General features: G+C 28.5%; 1 protein-coding gene across 1 annotated transcript in view; it reads left to right on the plus strand.

Moving 5' to 3' along the window:
- LOC117181718 (kinesin-like protein CG14535) overlaps positions 1-16,840 on the plus strand; it is a 223,153-nt gene that overhangs the window by 186,709 nt on the left and 19,604 nt on the right. Inside the window, exons 5-6 of the mRNA XM_033374662.1 lie at positions 9,527-9,739; positions 10,113-11,714. Of these exons, the coding sequence (XP_033230553.1) occupies positions 9,527-9,739; positions 10,113-11,714 (1,815 nt within the window). The remainder of the gene's footprint in view (positions 1-9,526; positions 9,740-10,112; positions 11,715-16,840) is intronic.

Consider the following 16,840-nt stretch of genomic DNA (forward strand, 5'->3'; position numbering starts at 1 on the left):
TCTCGATTTGACCTTCAAATGACCTTGAACCTGAAGCGATAGAGTTCAACGGATGCCAGATTCGTAATTAGCGACTCCAAAAACCTATAACGTATTTTTTTGCATTTTTTTACGGTTTTCTCTCGATTTGACCTTCCAATGACCTTGAACCTGACGCGATAAAAGTCAAAGGACGCCAGATTTGTATTCGGCGACTCCGAAAACCATAGTAAACCCGAGCTAACCTCAGAATACATGTTTAAGAGTGTACTAATTGAATTAGTTAAATTTTAACTAATTCAGATTTAGCGAGCGGAATTACCTAGAATTTCGTGGAATTTAATTTGTTTATTATTATTGCAGGTCCAGGGATTTAATGGAATTTCATGAAATTTAAAAAAAATTAATAATTTTAAGAGATTTTAATGGATTTATGGGTTGTTATGACATTTCGAGGGATTCCATGGGATCTCAAAATATTGTATGGAATTTCAAATATTCTAATGAATCTCAATGATATTTAGGACTCTTAAATGTATGGAATTTCACCGGATTTTAAAATGTTTCGATTGATTTATGGAATATTATTACACTTCCAGGTATTTCACGGAATTTTAAAGAATTTTGTGGTATTTAATGGAATTTCAAATACTTTAATGAATACTAAAAGATTTTGAGGAACTTTAAAATATTGCATGGAATTTCAAAAAATCCAATAAATTTACATGAATATTCTCTTTGAAACTTTAAAAAATGTTAATGTGTTGAAATCTTTATTATTTCATTAAATCGTTTAAAATATGATATTCCATGAAATTCTTTCAAATGTTGGTAAATCCATTGAAATTATATTATATCCCAAAAAATTAAATGACATTTAAAGCTCTGAAATTCCTGAAGACCCCATAAAATAATATAAAATTCCATGGTATCCTTTGAAATCCCTTGAATTACTCTGATATCCCATGGAAGGCTTAGAAATTCTATAAAATCGTATAAAAACTTTCAAAACTTTCAAAATATGTTACCCCATGAAATTTAATTAATCCTTTAAAATCCCCTTAAATAGCAACAGAATGGTGTAATTTTTAGGTAAAAAATAATTAACTCTTCAACAAAACATTTGAATTTCCAACCAAAATGCTAAATCTTCTACAAAAATAAATTCTTTTTTATTTAAAAATCAACTGATTGGTTGAAAATTCATCTTTTTGGGTTAAAAATTCTACTAATTTTGTAAAAAATGCGATTACTTGGTTGAAAATTAACCTTTTTAAATTCAAAATTTCGATGTGATATTCAACACTTTTGTTGAAAAAACATCTTTTAATTAAAAAATTCATATTTTATTGTAGAAAATGCAATTGTTTCATTGAAAATCAATCTATTTTGAATGAGGATTCAACTTTAAAAAAAAAAATTTTTGGCTAAAAATGAATTTTTTTAACTGAAATTTTCACTATTACATTTTTGATTGAAAATGTAACTTCTTTAGTTGCAAATTTAACTTTTTTTTAAATTCATGTCTTTTTTGTAAATTTGTCTCTTTGGCTAAAATATTAATTTTCTTGGTGAAAAATTCATCTTTTAGGAAGATAAATAATTGTTTGGTTGAAAAGTCATTTTTTGGTTTGAAAATTCAGCTATTAGTTTAAAAATTAATTTTATTGGTTGAAGATTTATAATATAAGTCCAAAATTAATCTTTGCGGTTGAAAATTTAATTTTCCTTTTAAATTTATTTTTTCTATGTAAAATTAATTTTTTAAACTGAAAATTGAACTATTCCATTTTTTGCTGAATTTTATATTTTTCGTTAAAATTTCAAATGTTTTGTTGAAAGTCTTGGTTAAAAATTTATCTTCATGGTTGAAAATAATGTCTTTGGTTGAAAATTAACCTGTATTGTTGAAAGTGGATTTTCTGGTTACATTTTTTTATACAATTGATCTTTTTTAGTTGAAAATTATTATTTTTTCTGTAGAAATTTAATATTTTTGGTTGAAGATTTATTTGTTTCTTTCAAAAGTTAACTATTTAAAGCAAAATTATTTTGTGTGGTTGGAACTTCCAATTTTTCTTTTTTGATTTAACTATTCTACTTTCGATTAAAAATTTATTTTTATAACTGAATAATAAAATATTCTATTTTTGGTGCAAATTTTAGCTTCTTTAGTTGAAAATTCATGTATTTTGTTGAAAATTGTCTTTTTGGTAGAAAATTAATCTCACTAGGTAACAGATTATCTTTTAAATTGAAAATTCATTTTTTTGGTTAAAAATGTATCTTTTTTTTGTTAATTCTTTTGTAAGAGTAACATTTATTGTTATAACTGAATAATTATCTATTTTATTTTCAAATAAAAATGTAGCTTCTTTATTTTGAATTTCATGTATTTTGTTTAAAAACTATCTCTTTGCTTAAAAATGCATTTTTTTCTTGAAAATGTATGTATTTAGTTGAAAATTATTTTCTTAGTTAAAAATTTATTTTTATTATTAAACAATTACCTATTCTATTTTTGGTTAAAAATGAGCATTTTTAGTTGAAAATTCATGTATTCAGTTGAAAATTTATCTTTTTGGTAAAAAATCCATTTTGTTGGTTGAAAAAATTCACCTAGTTTGTTGAAAATTATTCTTTTTGGTCTGGTCTAACCAGGGTTCTATCCGGGGGAAAAATGTCCCTCTATAAACGTTAATGACCGTTCTCTTATAATTAGAAGCTTTGGCTTAATTTTTTTAAACTGTCATTTTTTAATTCTAAAAGAGTCTGAATTTAACACTCTTTTTTAAAGTACATTTATCTCTTCTCTTTCGTCCACATGACTTTTTTTTATTTTTCCCCTCTATCGTACATTTTCTTCTTTTTCCTCTCCCTCCATCATCCCATTTTTTTTCTACTCCGTATCTCTTCTTTCACTCTTTTCTTTTAATTCTTCTTACGACTTTTACGTTTTACCAAGCATTTTATAACTTTTACGAGCGACATTACGGATCTACTTCGTAGCAGTAATTAAAGAAAAGCATCATAAGAGGGACGCTTGAATTGTTAGAAGACCGTGGCGCACCATGGGGAAGAACAGAGGGGCTAGGGCCAGTTCACTGCCTCCGAACCCTTCTTTAATTATATCTGCTCTACGAAACCTTTGAAAATATTTCCTTCAGATCTCATCTTATAGGATTTAATACCTAATATCACTTTATAAGTCGATTTAATAACACACAATTGATATTACCCTAATCCCTTTTTTCTTAGGCTCCCAGATTTCATTAGTTTATTACACCATACATTTTTAAACTTCGGATTTTTTAATCTTTACTACAAAAAAATTATTTTTTGTTTATAGATCAAATAATAAATTAATATTAATACAATTAATTTCGTAGGATTACTCTGGCTTACATAAAATTATGGTGAATTATTCTACCTAAACTAGAATCACGCGATTTTTCAACCATTAGGGATTACTTTTTAAGAAAATGGTTTAATTTTCAATAAATCGATTAACTTTTAACTAAATATTTAAATCCCCAACCAAAAAGATAAATTTTCAATTGAGAAAATTAATTTTCTACCGAAGAAGACTAATTTCCATCACTATACTTAAATTTTCGGCCAAATAGTTGAATTTTCAACAAAAAATAATAATTTGTAGGTACATTTTATATTTCAAAAAATAAATTTTCATTAAGAAAATGAATTTTTAACCAAAGAGATGAGATTGTAACTAAAATGATGTATCTACCAAACAAAAAATGATTTTTGAACAAAGTATTTTAACCTCAACCAGGTAGTTTAATTTTAAATTAAAAGATAAGATAAATTTGAAAGTTAAAATAAAATAATTAAATTTTCAATAAAAAACAAATTAAACCAAATAAATTACTTTTTAACCAAATTTTCCACCAAATAGCTGAATTTTCTACAAAAAACATGAATATTGATCAAAGAAGATTAATTTTCAAGCAAAAAAGGAACTTTCAACAAGATACATGAACTGTCCACTAAATAGTTGAATGCTCTGCTAAAATTTTTTATTCTCGAATAAAAAATGCAGCAGTTAAATTTTCAGTTTAAAGTTAATTTAAAAAAAAAAAAGAAATTTCAAGCGGTGAGATTAATTTTCTACCAGAAATCACGGATTTTTAACGAAATACATTAATTTGGAACCCGGAAGAAAAATTTATCACCAAAAATGAAATAGTTAACTTTTAGTTAAACTAAAAATCATTTTTGTCCAAAAAACAAACAAAGTTCCCTCAAAATAGTAAAATTTTAATCTAAAATAATTAAGAATCTTAAATCAGAAATATGAATTTTTAACAATGTAGTTTAACTTCGAACCAAGTAATTTAAGTTGTAACTAAAAAAGATCAATTTTCAACCAAAAATAAAATAGTTCAATTTTTAGTTAAACAAATTAATTTTCAAGAAAACACATTATTTGTTAACAAAATTGTTCACTGAATAGTTGAATTTTCAACCAAAAACATTAATTTTCATAGAAAAAGATTAATTTTTTACCAACAAAAAAAACAGGGTTTTCCAACAAAATAATGAACTGTCAACTAATTGGTTGAATTTTATAATCAGAAGTTGAATTTGCAATTAATAAAAAAAAAATTTTAACAAAAAATGGAATATTCATTTTGTAAGTTGAAAAAGTATTAAAATTTTTAATGAAAAATATGATTTTCTACCAAAACACACAACTTTTTAACAAAGTACATAAATTGTCAACTAAATACTTAAATAGTCAATTAGTTTTTAACAAATTTGTAATAAAGCGCATAAATTGTCAAACCAATACTTGAATTGTCACAAAAAAAAAATGAATTTCCAATAAAAAATGAAACAGTTAAATTTTCAGTCGAAAAATTAGTTTTCCAACAAAATAATAGTTAGATTTTCAACTAATAAAATGATTTTATGGTTGAAAATTAAACAGGATTGTAGAAAAATTGTCTTGTGGTCTTGAAAATTCACCTATTTTGTAAAAAAAAATTCGTGATTTTAAGTTGTAAATTCTATTATTTTAGTAGAAAATTTAACTGTTTGGTTGAAAATTAACTTTTTGTTTAAGAGTTCAACTGTTTTCTACTAAATTCGCCTATTTGGCTTAAAAATGAAACAGTTTGGTTAAATTTATCTTTCTCTCTTTACTGAAAAACCTTTTTTGTTTGAAAATTTATCTTTTTCTTGGTAGAAGATTTATACTGCGTTGGTTAAAAATGCAACTATTTAGTAGTAAATTATATTATTTTGTAGAAAATCTAAATAGTTTGTTAAAAAGTCTTATTATTTGATTGAAAATTAAATTTTTTCAACTTCGTCTTTTTGTCTTGAAATTCGTCCTTATGGATTGTAAATTCATATTTTTTGGTAGAAAAATTCTTGTTTGAAAGTTCATCTTTCCTGTTAGAAAATCATCCTCCTTGGTTAAAAATTAAATTTTTGTTCAAAATTCATCTTTTCTTGTTTAAAAGTGAACTATTTTCCTAAACACTCAGATTTTATCTTGAAATCGTTGAAATCTTTCATTAAAAAATAATATCTTTTAATAAAAAAATACACTTTTTTTAGGAAAATTCGAACTATATAGTTAATAATTATTTCCCCTGTTTTAATGGAAAATCATTCTATTTTCTTTGTTTGGTAGCATTTTGGGCTCTAAACTCTCTTATTTGTACAATTTGTATTTCAAAGAAGCTACATTTTTTTTGTCAATTTGCCCTTTTTCTTATCGTCGAATTAGTCGCATGCGAACGCAGCCCCAAGTTTATAAATTGTATTTTGCTTCGTTTACTGGATTTTACGACAAGATCACCTGTGTATCACGGGTTTCGTTATTACGCTTTTAAGCTGATGACTGTTTACAAGTAGGTTCTACATTACCTTGATTATGCGAATCGCTCGTCAACCCCCGACCTCTTCTTCCGGTTGTAACAGATAACCCTATCTTTCTACATTTTATCACCCTCGTATTTCAGGAAAAGAGACATTAAAGATACGAGGACGTCCTCGACCGATTTACGATCCCGATCTTTCCTTATTTCTCCAGGGATACGATCATAAGACAATGAACTCTAAATTGCAACCCTTAGCGCTCAAGACTGGCTCAAGGGTGGAAGTTAGTAAAGTAACCGGTTTAATGCCTACATTTTAGTTTGAAATCTATCTTCTTTAGACTTTACACCTCTTTTTTATCGCAGCCATCTGGAAATACCAACAATAAAAATCATTTTATAGTTTGCTTATCCTACTGTATTTCATTTCTCCTACCTTCCTTTCTCTCTCATAATCCCCCTTCACTCCCTTCCATTACTATTCCTCCCCTTCCGTCTTCAATTCCCTTCATCAGCACTACTTCTGTCTCCTTTATTGCACTGCTCCTTATTTCCCTTCCACTACGTCTCCGCCTTACCCTCTTCTTACTTCCTTCTACTCTTTCACACTTCCCTACTACCCATCAATTCCTTGTCCTTTCCCTCCCCTCAATCCCCGTACTTCTCATCCTTTAACCTTCCGTCACTTCCTGATACTTCATAGTCATTACTTCTTTTTCCCTTCCCCCCCCCCCCCCTACTTCGCATCCCATCACTTTCCATTACTTCCCGAGACTTTAAAATCTTTACCTCATTTGCCTATTATTCCTATCCTTACTTCAGTCATGAATTTACTTCATCTGATCTACTTCTGTCTCCTTCACTTTGCATCATACTACTCCCCTTCTTCTACAATTCTGTACTCTACTTATTCTTTTCTTACTTCTTTCTGCTCATCCACACTTCTCTACTACCGATCACTTCCGCGTTCTTACCCTCTCCTCAATTCCTCTACTCCCCGTTATATCACTTTCCAGCACTTCTCGATACTTCACAGTCCTTTCCGTATTCTCCTACTATCCCTTCCTTTACTGCCGCCTCCACTTCCTTTACTTCTCTCTTCTTTAATTCCCCTCTCCTTTCTTGCCTTCTCTGTACTATGATTCTCCTACTTACCCTCACAGTCCTACTACCCTTCACTTCCCTGTCCTTATTCTTCACACCCATCACTTCCCCTACTTTCCATTTCATCCCTTTCCAAAATTTCCCGAGATTTTAGAGTCTTATCCTTATTCAGCTTAGACTTAATAGTCTTTCTACTATTCCCCTATTTCTCCTTTTTTAAATATTTCCTCTTTCCTCCCTGCTTTCAAGAAACTCGCCCCTTTTTTCGTTTTTTCCCTTAAATGCAAACTGAATGAATTAGAATCCAAAAGAAAATCTTATTATGTTGGTTGATAGTTTATTTTTTTCAATTGAAAGTCTAATCTAATACTTTCAGTTGAGAATTAATTTCTTTTTGTTGAAAATTCGTTTTCCTTTTGTGAAAAACTAATTTTTCTAACTGAAAATTCAACATAGAATATTTCATTTTTTGTTGAAAATTAATCTTGTTCAGATCAAACATTTTTTTGTTAATTTTTTTTTGTTAAAACATTAATCTTCTTGATTGACCATTTTTTTTTATTAAAAATGCAATTATTTATTCTAAAATTAATTTTTTTCGTTAAAGATTCATCTCTTTGGTTCAAAGTTCTAAATTTTTGATGAAAAATCGTATTTTTGATAGGAAATTAAAATTATATCGTTAAAAACTGTATCGTTACAAACTGTTTTTTGCTTTGGTAAAAATCAATTTATTTACTGAAAATTTAACTATTGCCTTCTTGGTCAAAAGCCGATGTTTTTTAGTTGAAAATTTATGCACATTTTTACAAATTCATCGTTTAGTTAGAAAACTAATTTTTTCTGTTGAAATATCGTTTTTCTCGAAAATTCGATAAATTTGTCTCATTGAGTTGAAAATTCAACTGTTTGGCATGAAATTGATTTTTTTGTGAAAAATTAATTTCCTTAACTGAAAATTTAACTATTCCATTTTTAGTTGAAAATTTAATTATTTTGTTGGAAGTTGAACTAATTGGCTTAACATTTAGTTTATTTTATTGAAGATTCTTGGTTTTAGTTAAAAATAGTTTGGTCGAAAATGTAACTGTTCCCTTGAAATTTTTTTGTTGTTAATGTTGTTAGAAATTAATTTTTTGATCTCGAAATTCAACAAAGAAATTTTTAGCGAACATTTTTCTTTCATAATTAAAAATTCACATATTTTGTTAAAATGTTCTTTTTCACTAGGAAATTAAGAATGTTGCTTGAAAATTCAACTATTTGGTTGAAAATTGATCTACTTTGTTGAAAATTTTTTTAATTTGTTAAAAAGTATCGTTTTTGTTTGAAAAGTCAACTGTTTTGTTGCAAATTCGTCTTTTTGGGAAAGGATTCAATACTTTTGTTGAAAAATTTTTTTTTGTTTAGGGATTTAACTGTTTGATTAAAAATTCGTATTTTTGGTTGAATTAAACTATTTTTGGTTTGAAATTAAAATATTTTGTGATTTAAATATCAACCATTACATACATCGTTGAGAATCCATCTTTTTGGTTCAATTTAACAATTTTTAATAAAAATTAAAATCTTTTTGCATTAAAATATCAACTATTACATTTTAGTTGAAGATTTTTCTTTTGAATGAAAATTCAACTGTTTTCTAAAAAGTTTCACAATTTGAACATTTGTTTGAAAATTTCACTATTTGGTAAAAAATGTAACTTAATCTTTTGAAATTTGTACTATTTTGTTAGAAAGTCACGTCTTCTGTCGAAAATCCATCTATTCTGTTCAAATGTTTCTTCTTGAACAGAATACTAGTCATTTTGTTTTGAAAGTATTTTCGTGTTTAGAAAAATTCTGATATAATTAATAGTTCTGTTATTTTGTTTAAATTGGTCTCTGCTGCTTGAAAGTTAAATGATTTGGTTAGGAAAATCATCTTTCTTGGTAGAAAATTATTTTTTTTTTTTAAATTCAAAGTTTTTTAGTTGTAAATACAATATATTTCAACTTCAAATCTGAAGCGTATTATATTAATTTTAATATCGCATTTCCCCTGACATTTCTTATGGCACGGTGTGAACTCACAAAACTGGGTAACGGGAACGCTATCCAGATGACGCTTCATCTCCTCTATGTCTCCTTCGCATCTCCCTTTGACTGATTCTTGCAATCCCTCTCCCACTCTATCTAGACTTCGCTTCTTCCATTTCTCCCTCTTCTCCCCCTCTCACCGCTATCTCTCTCTCTCTCTCTCTCGCTCTATTTCTATCCGTCCTTCGCTTTCACACTCATATGAGACTGACAGTATTAGCAGTGTATAGCGGCATGCTCGCATATACATAGCGGTGTATAGCGGCATGCGCTCTTCTTGAAGGTCGCCGTTCATACGCGTGCTAACTATTTTCAATAGGTTACTTATTCATTTCCAACCTACTCCCAAATATTTTAATTAGTTCAAATAATATTTCAACTATTTTTTATGTTGAAAGAGTTTAAAGAAAACCCCCTTCAATTTACACCATATGAAGTTATCACTTCTGTCGGGCGTCCCTCGACGGCTCGCGTGTTTTTTTTTTTTTAAATTGTGGAATTGATTTTTGTTTCAGATTCTGAGCAATCGCCAGCCGTATATTTAAGGGATGATCCACTCTTCGGAACTCTGCAACTTCAACAGCACAGCGAACTGCGTGCTCCGACTGCGGAACGAGCAGCTTTTTATCTTGATGCTGCAGTTGCTGGTCGTCAACGAGAAGATGGTGATGCACACATGCTTTACACCCTCCACGTGTATCAGTATAGTGTCGCCGGAAAGGGAGGAGGTAAAGTATCTGTAAACAATAAAAAGCCGGTTTATGTTCCTAAACCCATTTCCAAGATTAAAACATGTTAAATAAAACATGTTTGAAAAGTAGAATTTACGAGAAGTTGGGAATATTTTATATTTAGGGGCTATAAAAATCGAAGGGTTTATATTTCGTGTTTGAAAGTCCGAAGCCATTCACTCATACATAAAGTTGCTAGAGGATGAAGACCTGCAGCGTATCTGTTTGATACAAAAAAGCAGTCTGAAACATTACTTTTTATTCATCATTCACAATTCGGGTCTTTGTTGAGATGTTGTTACCAGTTAGTTCAAAGGGAATGAGTTTTAATTGATAACAACTCTTCATGAATCTTAAATTATCATTCCAGTTGCTGGAGGGCGGAGCAGACTTCATCTGATCGACCTCGGCAACTCAGACCGAGGAAAATCCTCCGGAGGAATTCCCCTCTCGGGCCTGGGTAACATCCTTCTCGCCATCTTCAACGGCCAGAAGCATCTGCCCTACAAAGAACACAAGCTGACCCAACTCCTCAAAGAATGCCTCGGATCATTAACGTGTCACGCAGCAATGATCGCCCACGTCTCTCCCAATGCTCAACACTATAGCGAAACGCTCACAACAGTCCAACTAGCTTCCAGAATCCACAGGATGAGGCGGAGGAAAATCAAGTTCATCGGGAACAACCCCCAGGGCAATGGAAGTGGCGGAAGTTCTGGGGAAGAAGCTGCCAGACAAAATAGTGAGTGTGATCCTAGTTCTAGCGACCTCTCCGCTGATACAGTCATCTACGTGGGGCCAAGTACTGATGACGCGACTGATGGCGAACATCCCCCTGTTTATATTCCTAGTCTCAACTCTGGTGATAATCGATGTGCAATGGGACGAATTCTTCGAGGCTCTGCTGCAGAGAGACCCAGCAAGATTCCCGAAGAGCGAAGTCCGGTTCATAAAGTCACGAAAGCTGTGAAAGCTCTCACTCAAACTGCCTCGAAGCAAACTTCACCTGCTCATAGTATCACTCCTAAAGCCAGTCCGGCAAGGAAGAACAATTCCACGAAGGCATCTGCTTCCAAAGTAACTGACTCCCCAACTAATAAAATGCAGTTAGCTGCTCCAAGTGGAGGTTCCGATGAACAGTGGATAGATGGACCCAGGATCTCAAAGTCAAAGGTTGCGGAGGCTAGACACTTATTGAAGGACTCCCATCACAAAAGAGAGACCTGGATAGATGGACCGATGAAACTGACAGGACCTCTTCATCAGCAGCATTCTACAGGGTATGGATTCATGGACAGTCATAAGAAAAGTATGATTAGAAAATGGGTCGAGAATCAGTCGTCGCAAATTCAAAAAAGCAAACATTCTTCTAGAAGTGATAATAAAGCCGGCCAATCCTCACAGTTTAAGGAGCCGCCGACGTTTAAGACTTGTGATGATGATGAGACTTCTCTATCGACAATAGAGAGCGAGAGTTTGAAAGCGAATGAGATTGAAGACATTACAGAGAAGCTTGGGGCTAAATTAAATCTTATGAACGTTAAATCTAACACTGATTCTGGGCTGGACTTGACGGCAAGCCCAGTAATGGATGATTGCATGGATAGGAATAAATTAGACGCTGGGGAGGATGAAGATGATGATGAGGAGATTGTCGTTCCGCCACCTTTGCCACTTATAGAACCACTTAGTAATGGTGTTAGTAGAGAAGTTTCGATGGAGAGTTTGAATCTCTCTCATAAGGACATGGTCTTACCGTCCAGGCACTCACTTTCTTCAGAGGATGAGATTCTGGAGATTGTGGAGGTTGAAGATTTGGAACCTGTGCCAATGCAGGATTCTTGTCTCCAAGTTACAGAAGAAGATATTGCATTGTGTATGGGAGAAAATCCGCTACCGGAAAGTGATCAGGAGGAACATCCGCTGAGGATACTTAGCCAGGAAAACCTCACGATTGTCTCAACTTTCACGGGTAAGAGCAAGTTTTTAAACATTTTTTAACTAATTTCAGGCTGTCTGCTTGGCCGGGAAACCTGGAAAACCAGAAACCTTATGAGACCGGGAAAAATCGGGAAATGACGATGCATTTATTTTTTGACCGGGAATTTCACGAATTTTAAGAAGAAAAATTTGCCCAAGTTTGATTTCAACAGTTTTGTAAATAATTAAAGTATAAAAAACTGAACAGTTATTGATTTGACAAAACGATTCTAAATCCCTTCAAAATTTGAGAATTTCCAGATTGTAACTGTTTGAGATTATTATAATATCATTTATTCCGATAATTTTATTTGTAAGTAATAATTTTAATAATTCATCAGTACAATATTTTTAATTCAAAGTTTTAGGTCTTCCTTTATATTATTTTTCATATTAGAAGGAATAAATAAATTAATATATAATTTGTATTAGTTTTCTTTGCCATTAAAAAATTCACTGTCATTTAAGAAGAGTAAATTGAATGCAATTGAATACAATTTGAATTATTCTGTTTCAAAAATATTTCATTTTAAGCGAAATTGTTAAATTTTGACGTATAAATAGTAATTGAACACTTATTCTTTGTAAACAAAATTTGAGTAATTTCAAGAGATATTTCATAGTTTTAAAAAGATTTAAAGTTAATTAAAAACTTGGAATGTCTTCAAGTAATTGAAAAGAAGTGTGTTAACATTTTTGTTTAGAACTTGTAAATACATTTTAAAATTAACCCAATTTTTCCTAAAATTTACTGAACATCCTGCATATTCAAAAAAAATTCTTAAAATCTTCCAGGTTCTGTTTTGATCATTTTGGAAATCTCTTAAGATTTTTTTTAATTTTCTGTTACAATAATGTTTCAAAATGGAACGACTAGCCCAATTTTTTCGGGTCGGCAACTTCGTGTACATGATTTGAAATAATTTTAAGTTCTAAATTTAATTTTGATATTTTTAAAACATCTAAATATATTTTAAAATTGCTCTAATTTTTTTCTACAAATAATAAGTGTTTCTATTGTTATTCATAAAATCAAATTTTAAGGATTTTTTTAAATTGCAGGATTTTCTAAAACTTGCAGGGAAAATGCAATTCATTTAAAAATATATTTAAACCTTTCGAAAAAATTTCAAAAATGATTTTAAAGTTGGAAAAATATCAAACCAATTATATATTTCTCAATATTCAAAATTAAATTTAAAATTTTTGGAAGGATGCTTAAACTATTTTAAATTCAAATAATTTAACTTCTAATTTAAAAACTGCTAAGTTAAAAAAATTGTTTTTCATTTTTTAAATTGTCTAACCTCAGATTACTTAAAAAAATATTATTTAAAAAATTTTTAAAGTTCATTACTGAAATATTTGATTTAGAATATTAAAAATGTTAACGTGGATTTCTATTTTTGGAATTCAATCTGAATCTTTGAACTCTATAATTTATGAAAGTTCTAAATTTTGCAGTTTATCTTATACATTTCATTTAAAAAAATTCAATTGAAAAGTGGTAGTACCTTCTATTCCATACGTGTAAATTGCATTTTTTGTTTATTATTTATTACTTTAAATGGAAAAATGTTTAGAATAGAGTTCGATTTTTTAAATTTCATTCGTCGTGAAAAATGTTTGTTTTTAAAGAATTTAAAAAATCGGTTTTAAAAACCTAAAAGAAGTAAAATTTAGAAGCATTTAAAAAAGACGATTTTTGATAAAACTATATTTTTAATTGATGAAATATGAATATGAATTAATTAATTATTCCTAAAATTGAAATGTACTTTTAGATTTAAAAAGTAAAGAACTTTAAAATAATATATTTACAATCATAGGCTTTTATTAAATTAAAAATATTATTTCAATCTAAAATATTGCATTTGTAAAGCATTCAATTTGAAATTTTTTAATTAAGAAAAAAACATTTATTTAATATTTAGAAATATCTGACTTGACATTCAAAATCAGTAATTATGTATTAAATATTCAAAACTAAACAAAACCTAAATGTTGAAAGTTACAATTTTAATTATTCTATTTAAAAAAATACTAATTTTTAAGTCCAATTGTTAAATTTTTATGTAAAATAACAATTGCACACCTATTATTCTCATAAAAAAATTCGAGTGAGTTGAAGAAATATTTGGGAGTTTTGAAAAAATTCAAAATTAATTAAAAATTTGAAATGGTTTTAGATAATTCAAACCAAGTTAAAACAAAATATAGATTTTGGCAGATGGCGAAAAAAAAAGTTATAAACTTTTTAGAATTTGGACAGGCTTCAGAGAAGAATAAAAAACATTTCCTAGGAAAATTGAAAATAATTTTTTATTTCAATAAATTAATTTTAAGAGAATATTCAAAAAGATTTATAACTATTTACAAAATTTTCAAAAATGAATGTAGAAGATTTTTAAAAAATTTCTTTAATTTGGCAGAATTGAGAAAAAAATTAATTTGAAAAAATGTAAAAAAGCATATAGATTTTTCAAGATTTTGAAATACAATTTTTATGCATTTTAAGGATTTTTAAAGTATTTAAAATAAAAATAATTGAAATATTAATTTGAGCAGGGAAATTTCCATTTTTTACCAAATCATAGCTGGAACTGGAATTTATTCAGAATAATAATAATAATTCTGACTTGGAACAGGAAACTGGGAATCTTTCCAAAGAATTCTAATTCAGAGTTCAAGAACAGGGAATTAAAAAAATTAAATAAATTACGAGCTGCAACAGGAGTTGAAAAGATGTATTTTCGAGCAAAATTTAAATTATGAATCAGAACAGGGGATTTTACAAAAAAAATTATAATATTGAGTTGAAATGCAGAATTTTCGAAAAGAATTTAAATTCTTTATTTGAACAGGGAATTTCAATTTTTAACCAATTCCGATCTGGAACTGGAATCTATTCAGGAGAATATTATTCCGTGTTGAAACGAAATTTTTTCGCAAAAAAATTAAATTATGAATTGGAACAGGAAATTTTGCAAACAATCTAATTATTACAATTGGTTGAAATGGAAATTTTTACTTAAAGAATGAATATTCTGAATCTTTTACATTAAAAATCGTTCATTTTAGATTTTTATTTTTAGGCGTATATTTTTAATTTAAAGAATTTTGAAGAGCAGTCTTGAAGACTTACGCAATTAAAAATTAAAAGCGTTTGAAGTTGAAAGTTTTTGATAAAAAACAGCATTATCTTATCAAATGTAAATATAAATAAATAAATAAATAATTTTTTTAATGGATTGGTACTTCAAGTATTAAAATCTAAACAATAAGTTATTTGATACAACGATTTTAAATTTGTTCAGAATATAAGAATTTACAGATTGTTACTGTTTCAATTCAAAAGTCTTAGATATTAAAAAATGTTAAAGTGCTATTGAAAATCTATAAACTATTTTCAACTTCAAAATAACTTAATAATAATATATTCGTAATGAATGGCTTTTATTAAATTAAAAATATTTTTTGAGTCTAAATGATTCACTTTTTAACCCATTTAATTTGAAATTTTTTAATTAAGAAGAAGAAGAATTATTTAATATTTGGAAATATTTGACTTTTAATTTAATACGAGTAAATTGAAGCCAAATATTTAAAAGTAAGCAATTTCAAACTTAATTATTTGTCATAAAAAGCTTTGAATTGTTATAATTTCAAAAAGCCTTTAAACTTTAAACCTTAAATTTTTCATTGTTCTATTTAAAAAATGTTTAATTTCTGAGCGAAATTATTGAACTTTTATGTAGAAATAATAATCGAACACTTCTTTTTTTTAATCCTGAACATCTTCCAGGTTCTTTTTGACAATTCTGGAAATCGCTTAAAATATTTTACTAAGAATATTAATAAAATGTTTTTATTCTTCTGTGGTATTCTTCTGGTATTTGCACCGAAATTTTGTTACGAATAGTTGAATTTAAATTAAATTGGTTTACGTTATTTGATATCATTTTAAGTTATAAATTAATTTTGAATTTTTTTAAAAATTATAAACATCTTTTAAAATTACTCTAATTTTTTCTGCAGATAATAAGTGTTCAATTTTTAGTCATAAATCCAAATTTGAAGGCAGTGTTTTTAAATTCGCAGGATTTTCTAGAAGTGGTAGGACAAATTCTTTTAATTTCAAAAATTATTTAAAAGTTCTGAAAAAATTTCAAAAATTATTTTAAATTTGAAGAATTAAAGAAAAACTTCTAGATTTCTCAAGATTTTGAAATAAAATTTTTAAGCTTTTCAAGGATGCTTAAAATATTTAATATGAAAATAATTTAACTTCTATTTTGAGATCTTTTAAGTTAAATAAAGTTTGCATTACAAATTTTTTAATGTTTCTAGCCGAGAATAACTTAATAATATAATTCTGAAAATTTTTTAAGTTTATTGATTGATTCTTTAATTTAAAATATTTTAAATGTTAACATAGATTTATATTTTTGGAACTTAATCTATATTTTCGAACTCTATAATTCATGAATGTTCAAAATTCTGAATTTTGCAGTTTATCTGCTTTTCATTTAAAGGTGTTTAATGAAAAAGTGTTAGTACCTTCCCGTTTATATGTGTAAGTTATTCAGAATTTGAATATAAAATTTTTGAATTGAAAAGCTTTTAAACTGCAATTTAAAAAGTATAAAATTCAAGAGTTTCATTTTGAATGCTTTCATTTGCAGTTAATTTTTTATTTTTTCGAATTTCACCATTTTTAGATTTATTGTTCGATTTTTAAAATTTTAATTTTAATTAATTAAAATTTTAATTTTCATGAAAACTCCCCAAGAACATCTTTGGGACGTTCCTAGGATGTCCGATGTCAGCCCAGTGTGTACAGTACCATGAATATCCCAAAAACGTCCCCGGGACGTTCCTCGGATGTCCAATATCAACCCCGTTTTACCAAAACCGCTAATTTCCCAAGAGCGCCCTTGGAACGTCTTAGGACGTCCAATGTCAGCCCAGTGGGATCAAAACAATAAATATTCCAAGAACATTCTTGAGACGTTCCTAGGACGTCCAATGTCAGACCGGCTTGCAAAAACTATTAATGTTTCAAAAAGTCCTTGGAACGTCTTAGGGCGTCCAATGTCAGCCCAGTGCGCACAAAAA

The sequence above is a fragment of the Belonocnema kinseyi genome, chromosome 10, assembly GCF_010883055.1.
Source record: "Belonocnema kinseyi isolate 2016_QV_RU_SX_M_011 chromosome 10, B_treatae_v1, whole genome shotgun sequence".
NCBI lineage: Eukaryota > Metazoa > Arthropoda > Insecta > Hymenoptera > Cynipidae > Belonocnema > Belonocnema kinseyi.